Genomic DNA, 12,693 nt, shown 5'->3' on the forward strand with positions numbered 1-12,693 from the left:
TTGAAAAGCCTTTTTATAAAAGATAAACAATTCTATATAGAATAGATTAGAAAGACGTAATATCATTGGATGATTTCAGAATAATGTAATAAAATGTTATAATATAAATTTACTTCAAATTTAATATGCCTTATGTTGAAAGGATGTAATAATAGCTGGGCTTAATGGATGTTTAATAAGGATAACAATTTGTATACATGTATATTAGATTGATGATACTAATAATGGGGAAAAAACATGGAATTGGAAACTATTAGAGAATGTTATCAATGCTAAAATGATTGAATGACTTAGAATAGGAGGAAGCATAATAACAATGTATACAAAGATATCTTGATTGTCAATATGTGAATTTTGATAAAATTCAAGTGAGAACCACAGAAAGGACGCAGAAAGACTTTGTAACCAATTGACACACTGTGTGTAATTGAAGAGTCTTTTATGTTATACAGTGGGGCAAAAAAGTATTTAGTCAACCACCAATTGTGCAAGTTCTCCCACTTAAAAAGATGAGAGAGGCCTGTAATTGGCATCATAGGTAGACCTCAACTGTGAGAGACAAAATGTAAAAAAAAAGACCAAACAATCACATTGGCTGATTTGGAAATAATTTATTTGCAAATTATGCTGGAAAATAAGTATTTGGTCAGTATCAAAAGTTCATCTCAATATTTCGTTATATATCCTTTGTTGGCAATGACAGAGGTCAAACGTTTTCTGTAAGTCTTCACAAGGTTGGCACACACTGTTGCTGGTATGTTGGCCCATTCCTCCATGCAGATCTCCTCTAAAGCAGTGATGTTTTCCGGCTGTCGCTGGGCAACACGGACTTTCAACTCCCTCCAAAGGTTTTCTATGGGGTTGAGATCTGGAGACTGGCTAGGCCACTCCAGGACCTTCTTACGAAGCCACTCCTTCATTGCCCGGGCAGTATGTTTGGAATCATTGTCATGTTAAAAGACCCAGCCACATTTCATCTTCAATGCCCTTGCTGATGGAAGGAGGTTTGCACTCAAAATCTCACAATACATGGCCCCATTCATTCTGTCCTGTACACGGATCAGTCGTCTTAGTCCCTTTGCAGAAAAACAGCCCCAAAGCATGATGTTGCCACCCCCGTGCTTCACAGTAGGTATGGTGTTCTTTGGATGCAACTCAGCATTCTCTCTCCTCCAAACACGACGAGTTGTGTTTCTACCAAACAGTTCTATTTTGGTTTCATCTGACCATATGACATTCTCCCAATCCTCTTCTGGATCATTCAAATGCTCTCTAGCAAACTTCAGATGGGCCCGGACATGGACTGACTTAAGCAGGGGGACACGTCTGGCACTGCAGGATCTGAGTCCCTGGCGGCGTAGTGTGTTACTGATGGTAGCCTTTGTTACGTTGGTCCCAGCTCTCTGCAGGTCATTCACTAGGTGCCCCCGTGTGATCCTGGGATTTTTGCTCACCGTTCTTGGGATCATTTTGAGCCCACGGGGTGAGATCTTGCGTGGAGCCCCAGATCGAGGGAGATTATCAGTGGTCTTGTATGTCTTCCATTTTCTAATTATTGCTCCCACAATTGATTTGTTCACACCAAGCTGCTTGCCTATTGCAGGTTCAGTCTTCCCAGCCTGGTGCAGGTCTACAATTTTGTTTCTGGTGTCCTTTGACAGCTCTTTGGTCTTCACCATAGTGGAGTTTGGAGTGTGACTGTTTGAGGTTGTGGACAGGTGTCTTTTATACTGATGACAAGTTCGAACGGGTGCCATTGATACAGGTAATGAGTGCAGGACAGAGGAGCCTCCTAAAGAAGAAGGTACAGGTCTGTGAGAGCCAGAAATCTTGCTTGTTTGTAGGTGACCAAATACTTATTTTCCACCATAATTTGCAAATAAATTATTTCCAAATCAGCCAATGTGATTGTTTGGTCTTTTTTTTTTACATTTTGTCTCTCACAGTTGAGGTCTACCTATGATGCCAATTACAGGCCTCTCTCATCTTTTTAAGTGGGAGAACTTGCACAATTGGTGGTTGACTAAATACTTTTTTGCCCCACTATATGTGTTGTGTGTTTGTGTTTGTCTGAAAATAAAAATTTTATTTAAAAAAAAAAGACTCGAGAGACAACAGATTAGATGTAGGAGGTGGCCCTGTATATAAGTAGGACCAGACTGCTACTTTGCTTAAAACAGACAAGAACATCACTCATTGATCTCATTGATTAGAAAAATTGAACTACAGGTTATTCAAGCAGACACCAATAGTACAAAGTCCTGAAAATCAAGTGATCCTAAAGAACCAGTTCCATACCCTTGGTCCAACATGCACTGCATGTCTAGAGCCTGGGCAATGTGACTTCAAAGAAACCTCAGTTTTTCCCCTGTATTTGAAGATTTTATTTTTTCTTATTTCACAAACTGTTTTTAAGCAGGATGGGGAGGATATTGCTTTTCTTAGCTGGGAGCAGGATGCCTCATTTTAAAATATAGAAAAATGGCTTTTTCGTTTGACTTGTCTGACCATTCCAAGAAGGCATACAGGTAGTCCTTGTTTAGCGACCACAATTGGGACTGGCAACTTGACCATTAAGCAGAACAGTTGCTAAGTGAAACCTTAACTGATTATATTATTTCAGCTTTCCTTTGCTTTACAGACTCACAAACGTCACAAATGCAATGGTTGGTTGTAAAGTTACTTTTTCATAACTGTTGTAACTGTGAATGGCCACTAAATGAGGCATTTGCTAAACAAGGACTACCTGTATAAATCCTCTTCCCAATATGATACATGCAAAGTTAAAGCTGACTTTCACATTATATTGCTAACAGAAGGGGGGAAAGGAACAATCAAGCTCTCCTGTTTATGGTGAAGATTTTGCAAAAATCTCTGGGGTTAAGAGTACACTATACAGTAGTGGTCAGAATTGTGGAAACCTTTTGGGAAAAGTGTATTTTTGAGGTTTGATGGCTATTAATATCACTTTTTTTTTTGGGGGGGGGAGAGTTTCAAGATAATCATATTCCACTGCTGGAATGGCCTGGGAATAGCCCAGACCTTAACCCAACTGAAAAGCTATGGAGCCGACTAAAGAAACTTGTTAGTCAGAAGCGACCCAGCAATAAAACCCAGTCAATAAAAGCAGTCATTCAATCCTGGTTTCACATTATAACCGCTGCAAAACTAAAAGACTTGGTTCACTCCATGGGAAGACGTTGTAAGGCCGTAATTCATGCTAAAGGTTACCCAACTAAGTATTAACTGACATGGTGATAATTTTTGTATATCTCATTTTTCCTATGGTGATAAATTTTGTATATCTTTTTCACTTTTCTTCTTTATAACTGCTATTCTAATAGCAAATCCTTCATAAAAGTTATTGCATTACATTCTTGATTAAATTATCTTTCCCTTGATATATAATTTTATGGCACTACTCCAAAAAAAGTGGTGTTATTAGCTAGTTTTAGAAAATATACTTTTCCTAAGAGGTTTCCACAATTTTGGCCACTACTGTAAGTAGAAAATGTTAAACAAGTGGCCAGCAAAGTAGTACTTGAAATGCTTCTAAATACCACCCATAGATCTTCAAACATAAAATACACCCCCCTCCCCACAAAAAGACATGGCTAAAACTCATGAGATAAATTTCGGCATTTTGCCTTAGATTTTGTGAGGCCATAGGAATAAGGTCACTGAAACCTTGTGCAATGTGGTGATCAAGCGAAATATCACTCTCATTTAAAATGCCAATTTAAATTTCTGGTATTCATGCCACCATATATGATTAATACCAACCCCATACGAAAAAGCTGCTGACTCATGAACTGAAGGGTGACAGTGTAGAGCCATTAACAAGCAAGATACATGGCTAGAGGAACTGAAACATCAAAGGCAACATGGAGTTAAGGCTTGGATTCTTAGCCTATGTAAACTATGATTGTGTTACAAACTTTTTGGTCTTCAGGGCCTCTCCTTGCAACTGTTGTTGTGAAGGTGAATGAGAAGAAAACACTTGAACCAAATCTTGGCAACAAATCAAAGTCTACACTTAGAATAAATACCCTTTTCCAAAATCAGTCTGTGGGGGAATAGCATATTCTACTTGCCCTCTTTACGTACCTGTAGTGATGGATTCAGTGACACTCTCTTCAGCACCTTTTTCTTATGATCGTTCAAAATCCCATCAATTTTCCTCATGGGCGGGAGATACAGTTCATCTGGGATAGGATTGTCAAAACAGATGGCAAAGGTCACAAAAAAAACCATCCAGGATGGGCAGGGACAGGAAACCTGCAATGCAGGACATGGGCAGCCAGCATCGTGCTCTAAGGAAACCTGGCTGCAGTGGACTAAATTCTAGACAAGCAAGTGAAAGGAACATAACAAGGTTTCAAAGGTCACGTTTCTTTTTTGAAGAGGCTGGATTTTTTAGGCAAGACCAGAGTTCTCAAAATACTATGTGTTACAAATAAGCGCTTGCTTAAGGACCACTCTACTCCAAGTGTTCTCAAATGGTGGATCCCCTAAGAAAACAATTTAGAGGAGGCACACTTTTGGGGGGAGGGGAGTTCATTGGGCTTAGGCAGGCAAAACTGAAGCACTGTTAAAGCTCACACCTGCTTTTCCGGGAGAAGCCTACAGCAAGTTTACATATGCAAAGCAACAAACAAAATCCAGAGAGCACTCGGAACAATGGTTAAACCCATGGGTCAGCCAATAACAATTAGAGTTTTATTTATTATTTAGTTTTATGCAGAATTTCACTGATAATTTTAAAGGGCTGTGGGATTGCAACATTTGGGAACCTCTCCTCCAACCAGCCCTTCATATCTTTATCTAATACAGATAACTGCTACAAAGAAGTATACTGAAACATTCAGTGGTGTTCTCTAGTCACAAGAGATTAAAGTTGGGGGATTTATAGTGCATTTTGCAACATCAGGCATCTTAGGAAGAATATGGAGATGTCTATACTTTTTTTTAATAGCATATTTATAGTTCTTACTATGGCAACATAGAACAAGAATGTATATATTCAGTCTGTTCTGGCCCCAGGAATTTCCTAAGCAAGTATAGCTAGGTAACGAAAAGCTTCTGTATCTCCAGAAGGCCAACCACAATAAAGCAAATATGAGTGATCAGAGAAAAGCAAGAGAGCAAACAGGAGGGCTACATGGTTCCCGAAGAATGGCCCATGGACACAAAAGCCAGTGGCTTTTCAAAGTGGCCTATGAGCCCATCTAAGCACCTCTACACAAAAATGCGCACCGTTTGTATCCTCAAGAGCTTGGATCATGTCTGGATCAAGGGCAGTGCTGACCAGCATTTCCACGTAACTGCGGTACATCTCCTTCATGGCTCGTGTATTGAGAATGTGAACTGTGGGCACATGTTCTGAATGGGAAATGGAGCATTATTTTATTATGGAAGACAGCTATAGCCCTGCTTTTCAAAAAAGTTCAATACAGGTTAACAAACAAATGCAAAACACAGTAAGTTTATACCAGTGTTTCTCAACTTTGATAACTTTAATATGTGTGGACTTCAACTTCCAGAATTCCCCAGCTAGTATGCTGGCTGGAAAATTCTGGGAGTGGAAGGCTGCTGATTATACATACAGTACAACCAAATATTAGAGGAAAGGAGAGAGAGACCAGTCTTGCTCTCCCCTTGACTCATCTGGAGTTTCTTCTCATCTTACACCTTAAAAGCCCCCCCCCCCTTCTTCTTTCTATTCTCTATTGTCAGCTTTCTATAATTTCTCTAAGTCTAGCTTTTAATGATAAGATCCTTTCCTAAGGCTTTTCAGAGAGCCAGTGGCATTTCAAAAATGGCTGGATCACAACTGCCAGGATTCTTTTCTCTTCTTATTGTGGGCTAGAACTGCTGGGATTTCTAATCGGGATCATGTGGAGAGCTCCAGATTCCCCACCTTTGTAAAATCACAGACTCTCCTTAATCTAGTTCATACATACGGCAGTGAGCCACAGTACGATCTGTTAAATAAACCCCAATGGCTAGGTTTATACAACATACCAAACTACCAACAAGCACATAACAATGTAATGCAGTGTTTCTCAACCTTGGCAACTTTTAAGATGTATGGACTTGATCTGCCAGAATTCCCCATCCAGCCTGCTGGAGCTGAAGTCCACACATCTTAAAGTTGCCAAGATTGAAAAACACTGGTATAATGTGTGATGCCTGCCTTTGGATCAAGTAGCTCTGCCACATTTCTTCTCTTCCCAAGACTACAGAGGTCCTTGGTATCCTTTTTAAACTTTCTGTTTCTGATGCCCACCACCTGGGTGGAATTTCTTCCGCCTTCTACTCACCCTCCTCACTCTGCTGGTCAGGGCTGGAATCTGAGTCTGAAGAAGATGCTGCTTCCTTGAGCCATTTTTTCCTCTTCTTGGGGGGTGGCTCAGCTTTCACTTTGGCTGGCTTTGGCTTGGGTTTAGAAGCTCCACTGCCTGGGGCATCTTTTGTAAGCATGGTCACAGGAGGGTCTGCTTTTTCCACTCTGGGGGGCTTCTCTGCCTTGGGGGGCTTTTCTGGCTTAGGTCCTTTCTCCACTTTAGGAAGATTCTCTGTTTTGTCCATTTTTTCAGCCTTGGGGAGCTTCTCAACCTTAACAGGCTTTTCGGGTTTCTCAACTCTCTCTGGGACTTCCAGCTTCTCTTGTTTTTCAACTTTGGGTGTCACTGGAACCTTGAGGGTAGAAGCCTTGGGTTGACTTTGTCTCCTGTATCAGAAAAACAGAGCACTGAGAGCCAAAACCATGTGCCTTGGGCTGTGAAAAGAGGGAGCTGACTTGAGAGGTCAGTTTTACAGCAGCAGGAGAGTTTGAATGTGAAGAAAGCCATAATGGAAAAATCAGTGAAACAGTAAGGCCCTGGGAATCATTTTATCCCAACAGCCAGCGAGCACAACAAACGTTTAGGCAATCTACAATCTAATTTGTAGAAAACCCTGGTGGTGCAGTGGTTAGAATGTAGTATTGCCGGCAAATTGCCCACAGCCTGGCGTTAGATTCTGATGGGGCTCGAGGTTGACTCAGCCTTCCTTCCTTCCGAGGTTGGTAAAATGAGGACCCAGATTGTTGAGGGCAATATGCTGACATGTAAACCACCCAGAGAGTGCTGGCGTGGTATATAAGTCTAAGTGCGATTGCTATTGCTAATTTGCAGTTCAAGATGAATCAGAGGCAATGATGGGCAACGCAAGGGAAAGGATGCCAGAAAAGCAAGAGCCAGTGAGGGAAGTAAAGGCACCCTTGACCTTAGAAGCTGCTCCACGATTAGAACAGAAAAAACAGGAAAAAAAGAGGCTGAGCTCTGCACCCCTTAAACGGGAAGAGTGAAAGGGCAGTGACAGGAGCCAATCACTCTCATTTGTGAGGTGATGTAACTAAGGATGAAAAAACAGAAGGCAAAGAGCAACTGCTAAAGGGAGTTTTAAAAAATGAGAAAAGTTTCTTGTATGGAAGTCATCTAGACAATTCTATTTGACCTTGAATTGGAGGGATATAGAGATGAAATAAATGCATGTATGTACTGTATGTATGTCCCAAGGCAACTCTGGAGAAAATAACAATTTAAAAGCAGCCACTTTAGAATGAAATCTGCATAAGTAAGCAATTACCCAGAGGTATTACTGTTCCTCGGCTAGAACTGGACACTCTTACATGTACCCACCTTCCTAATCCTTTACCTGACAGCTTGCAGAGGCCGATGCCAAGGTTTCTTGGAACAGACACGGACATAATCTTTCTTGTTGATATTCTCCAAGAATTTAACATAGAGTCGTTGGTAACGGTTCTTAGCATCACCAAAATAGCCCAGATACTGAGGAGTGAAGCAGGAAAAGAAAGGATTAAATACAGAAAGAAAAGGGAGTGGGAGACCATCCCATTCATAACTTCTCTTCTTCCAGACGTAATGAGGGAACAAATGGAACTGAAATTGCAATCCTTTGCCCAATACAATAATAGATCAAACTAATTGTTCAATTGGACTATCTCCCCCCCCCCCCAAAAAAAGGGGGGGAATTCTTTTATTAACAGGCTAACAAAAGAAAATAAGTATTTCTATACTTGGCTTGGCCCTGTGCTACCTTTATGGTAGAATCACACTGAAGGTGGGTGGGAGCAAAAGGAGGAATAGGAACAGAGCTTAATACTTGAATATAATTTGCTGATTTCATATCTAACATGTTGGTGAGATCCCTCATCTCTGAAATTCTGGCTTCCCTGAGAGTATGTTAGTATTTAAACAGATAGTGTTGACGCTCACATTGCTGGTTGCACAGAACTGACGCTGCCCATCCTTGATTTCTGGTGTAAACTTTTGAAGCAAAGCTTTCTGTACTCGCCAGATTGGAGGTGGTTCCCGCCCAGTCTGAAGTGCAAGCTACAAAAGGACAAAGGAGTAGTTACAATGATATCAAGTATTAACAGCTAATAAGCTCAACTACTGTCTTCTAGCCAATATTCCCTAGCAGAAGAGAATTGCATGGAAGGACAACAAAGAGCACCCAGAGTTACTGCATTTCTTCACAATTTATTCTTCTGTATGAGGCTATTAATGATAAGCTAACCTGATTCTTCATATGCCCATAAGCAGGGGTGAAATGCTACCAGTTCGCACCAGTTCGCGTGAACCAGTAGGGACGATTGCCATTGGTTCTGCGAACCAGTAGTAAAAAAAAAGCTTCGGAGGATTGCCGGATCAGCTGTGAGCCACGCGATCCTCGGAAGCTTTTTCCCCACTTTTTAAAGCATTTTTTTCCTGCCTATTTGCCCGAACCGGCAGAAAGAAATTGCTTTAAAAAGTGGGGGGGAAAGCTTCCAATGAAGCTCACAGCTGATCCCTGCAATCCTCGGAAGCTCCCCCCCCCCCCCCGCTTTTTAAAGCATTTTTTTCCTGCTGGAATAGGGAGGAAAAATGCTTCAATAAGCAGGAAAAAAAGCTTTCGATCACACAGCTCACAGCTGATCCACGTGATTGTCAGAAGCTTTTTTTTAACTTTTTAAAGCATTTTCTTCCTGCCGGTTCAGGCGAATAGGCAGGAAAAAATGCTTTAAAAAGCTAAAAAAAAGGTTCGATGACAATGAGCTATGCTGTGCGATTGTGGGAACCTTTTTTTCCACTTCTTAAAGCATTTTCTACTACCGGTTCCACCAGAGAACTGGTGACAAAATGTTTTACATTTCACCACTGCCCATAAGTATTCATAAAGATATAATAGCTTGTCAACAATCACCTAATACAATTTTAAAAGGGAAGTAAAATTTTGGGGAAATAAATGGACTCTATAGGTTGCTTCTAGAACTAAACCAGTCATATGTAGGACTCACTGAACTTATATGATACTTCACCTATGGACATTTTTTATTCCTGATCTCAATGGGAATGAAGTGCAATTAAATTTAGTTTGGACTACAAAGCCTATAATTTATAACTGACCCATTTTAATTACACAATTTTCCCTCCCTCAAATATTTTCTGAAGTTTTCTTTAAAGTTTAGAATGTCAAAGTTTAACTCAATTAAACTTTTGCAGCTCAATTTTTGAGCTGCAACACTAAATGTAGTGTTTGAGAACACTAAGAGTTTCTAGTTTGAAAAAAGTTCAGCTAGCATGCTCCAGGTATTCTGCATTACAATTCCCACAATCTTTTGCACAGGCTGCAGCTAGCAACAGAGGAAGTAAAAAACATGCAGAGAGAATCAAGTCACCTATTTCTGCTCTTAGAGCATTTGAACAATATCTTTCAATTTTAATATTTAAAGTGTTTCTTTAATGTACACAACCATGTCAATGCTCAAGACTCATTACATACCTTGAGAGTGTGAACATCCTCAACACGTATGACAAACTCATCCCGCTCTCGGAAGATCCCCTCACCACCACTCTCCACCTCCTCTTCATCTGTCTCTCCACAAATGGCTGCAGTCTCTTGCTTTTTAGCAAGGTGAAGAGGCCGTGTGCCCTCAGTCTTTTCTGGTTCAGGAGATCCCTGTGGTGGTGGCTCTTCTAGCACTGGGGGAGGCTCCTTCAATGAGGGTGCTGGGGAGGTGGGTGGGGGCGGTTTTTCTTGCTGGGCATCTGCCTCCACCGAAGGAGTGGGGCTAGGGGCCTTCACCACAATTGGTGGGACATCTACAGGAGGAAAACGTAGAGAACAGGAGGGGTCATCGAACAAGGTAATTCATTCTTTGACTCTGGAACCCTTTTGGATTTAAGGATGTATCCATTTGATAATTAGTACACCGTATTTACCAACACATACTGCAGAGGACGACCATATGCTGCTTATAATGAAGGAACTGATTTCTTAACATTATCACATACTAGCTGAATATCCATGCTCCGCTACAAAACTATGTGATCAGGCTTGATAACTCAACAGTTACAGCTTGAAAATTAATGAGTAGTTATAATCAGCCTCTTCTCTCCCCTTCTCTCCCTCAGGCTGGCCCCACAGAAGCCTCACCTATCCCCTTCTCTCCCTCAGGCTTGCCCCACAGAAGCCTCTCCTATCCTATCCTCTTTCTCTCCCTCAGGCTCCTCTCCAAACTCCCAGCACACAGGCCAGATGAGTCACACACTGGCCACACCCACGTCCAAATGGCAGTTGGAACAGAGTTATTTTCAGGTTGGGAGGGGGAGTAGAACGTCTAACTCCAGCTGTCAGGCCTGCAGTTATATTCCTTTTAGGATCTTTGGCCTGCCACACTCTATATTATTTTTCTATGCTGTTTCATTAGTGTAGTAATTGGGAGGAGGAATAGTAAGGAGTAGAATTGTAGAATGTGTTGTCGGCATTCCTTTCTAGACGCCCAAGGTCATTCTTTGTCTCTGCACTTCTGCACCTGACCGGAACTAGATGGGTGGAAATGCGAGCGTGGTAGAGGAAGATTGGACCATGTGATGAACTTGTGGGTGTGGGGGCAAGATATTGAACTTTCAACTGGGTGGGAACCCGGGAAGCTTTCAGATTCAGGATTCCCACAGACGTGCCAACATGTCTGTCTTATTAAATTGGAACTTTAAGGATAGCTCTGTCTTGCACTAATTTAATTCTGCATGATATTTGGAACACTGACACCAGCTGGACAGACGTGGGGGTGTGTGGGCTCTTAAGAGTCTCACATGAACCCTGTCTGACAAACCATCTCCGAGATTCTTTTGAATCAGAACCCCCGCTGGAGGCGGGGGTGAAGAAGGGCAGCGTCTCATCAGACCCTGAGGGAAGCAACAGATCCCTTGTGGGTTAGAGATTTGCCTATGAATCGGAGTTGGGGCAGCAGCCATCAACATGGCTGACAAGATGCTGGCTTTTTGTCAAGCAAATGGAACAGGAGGGGAGCGGAAGAGATGAAAGGCCTGGTAAGATAATTTATCTAACCCACAACTATAAATTAGACCTGGAAAAGGCAAAGAAATCTTGAGAACATAAATAATATTGATGGTCAGATCGGGACTTTTTTTTTCCAAAAGAAAAGGAAGAAAGGAAGGTGGAGGGTTGCAACACCAGCCCCCCCAGAAGCTCTTTGTTTGAAATGCTTTCGAACAGAAGGATAGAAAGCAGAGAAGTGACAAACCCACTCAATTATAAAATCTAAATTTGGTTTTGGATCTTAAACAGAAACCAATACCCCGAAAGGTTTACTTTTACTTTGTTTGAATTCCTACCAGCTAATATAATCAAGAAAAAAGCATGTCTTCTTACTGATAACGGATAACTTAACCTTGACTGTGTGGGAAGTTTTAATTAACCAACTGCCATAAATCAGAATTTGGAAAAGCAGGAGGCAAAGAAACTTTTGGCTGATTACAAAACAAGTGATTTATTTTGAGCAGTTATTAAAGGAAAGAATAAATATTGGACCTGGGAAACACGAAGGTTTTTTTTTCTTCTCCTCTCTCTTCCTTTTTTTTCTCTCTGCTGCAAAAGATTAAGATGGCATTAGCTTCTCTTCCGGTTTCAAAATAGTTGGATCAACTAAACTTAAGGTGGACCAGAATTTTGAAATAAGATTTGTACAACTAAATGCAATCTTGGAACTGGATATTAAGGAAGAACAAAAGACTAAGATGGCTCCCATTGCTTTTTTCCATAGCAGTTGAAGCAGATAAATTTAAGGTGGATTAGAACTCTGAAACAAGGATTGTATAACTTGGAACTGGACATCATTGAAAACTGGGAACTAGAAGAACTACATGAAATTATAAAAAATATGCATAAATCTTTAAAATGAAGCCTAAATAGAATTCTGAACCCAGGGAAGCAGAGTTCTAAAGAATAATCTAAAGAAGAAGAAGGGGGACAAAACGAAGGGGGAGAAACGGAGGGAAATAAAAAGCAGACAAAAAACCAGTCTTGGCAGTGGTATAGGGAAAACTGTAAAAAGAGGAGATGTCCCAACAAAAGGGGGGAAAAGCAGACAAAAGGAGGTTTTGGAGGTTGTTAGTGGCATAAGGAAAATTGAAGCAGGAGGCTATGCCCCAACAAAGAGAAATATAAAATACTTTTGTGAGGGTGGCCTGGGGAAAATCAGTGGGAGTGGAGATGTTAAAACAAAGAAAAGGAAGAAGACAGGAACAGAGAAGTGGGACAAAAGACTTACTAGGAAAAAATCAGATAGCTAGATATGGGAAAATATAAAACAAGATAAGGGTGTTATTCTTAAATATGAGA

The 12,693-nt window shown here is 41.0% G+C and overlaps 1 protein-coding gene across 1 annotated transcript in view; it reads right to left on the reverse strand.

Moving 5' to 3' along the window:
- Window positions 1–12,693, reverse strand: part of LOC309400680 (proline-rich protein 12-like) — a 199,026-nt gene that overhangs the window by 92,299 nt on the left and 94,034 nt on the right. Inside the window, exons 6-11 of the mRNA XM_081969277.1 lie at window positions 9,832–10,151; window positions 8,283–8,399; window positions 7,702–7,835; window positions 6,324–6,733; window positions 5,257–5,382; window positions 4,108–4,205 (exon numbers count right to left, since the gene is read on the reverse strand). Coding sequence (XP_081825403.1) covers window positions 4,108–4,205; window positions 5,257–5,382; window positions 6,324–6,733; window positions 7,702–7,835; window positions 8,283–8,399; window positions 9,832–10,151 — 1,205 coding nt within the window. The remainder of the gene's footprint in view (window positions 1–4,107; window positions 4,206–5,256; window positions 5,383–6,323; window positions 6,734–7,701; window positions 7,836–8,282; window positions 8,400–9,831; window positions 10,152–12,693) is intronic.

This window comes from Natrix helvetica, assembly GCF_964273705.1.
Source record: "Natrix helvetica genome assembly, chromosome: W".
Lineage (NCBI taxonomy): Eukaryota > Metazoa > Chordata > Lepidosauria > Squamata > Natricidae > Natrix > Natrix helvetica.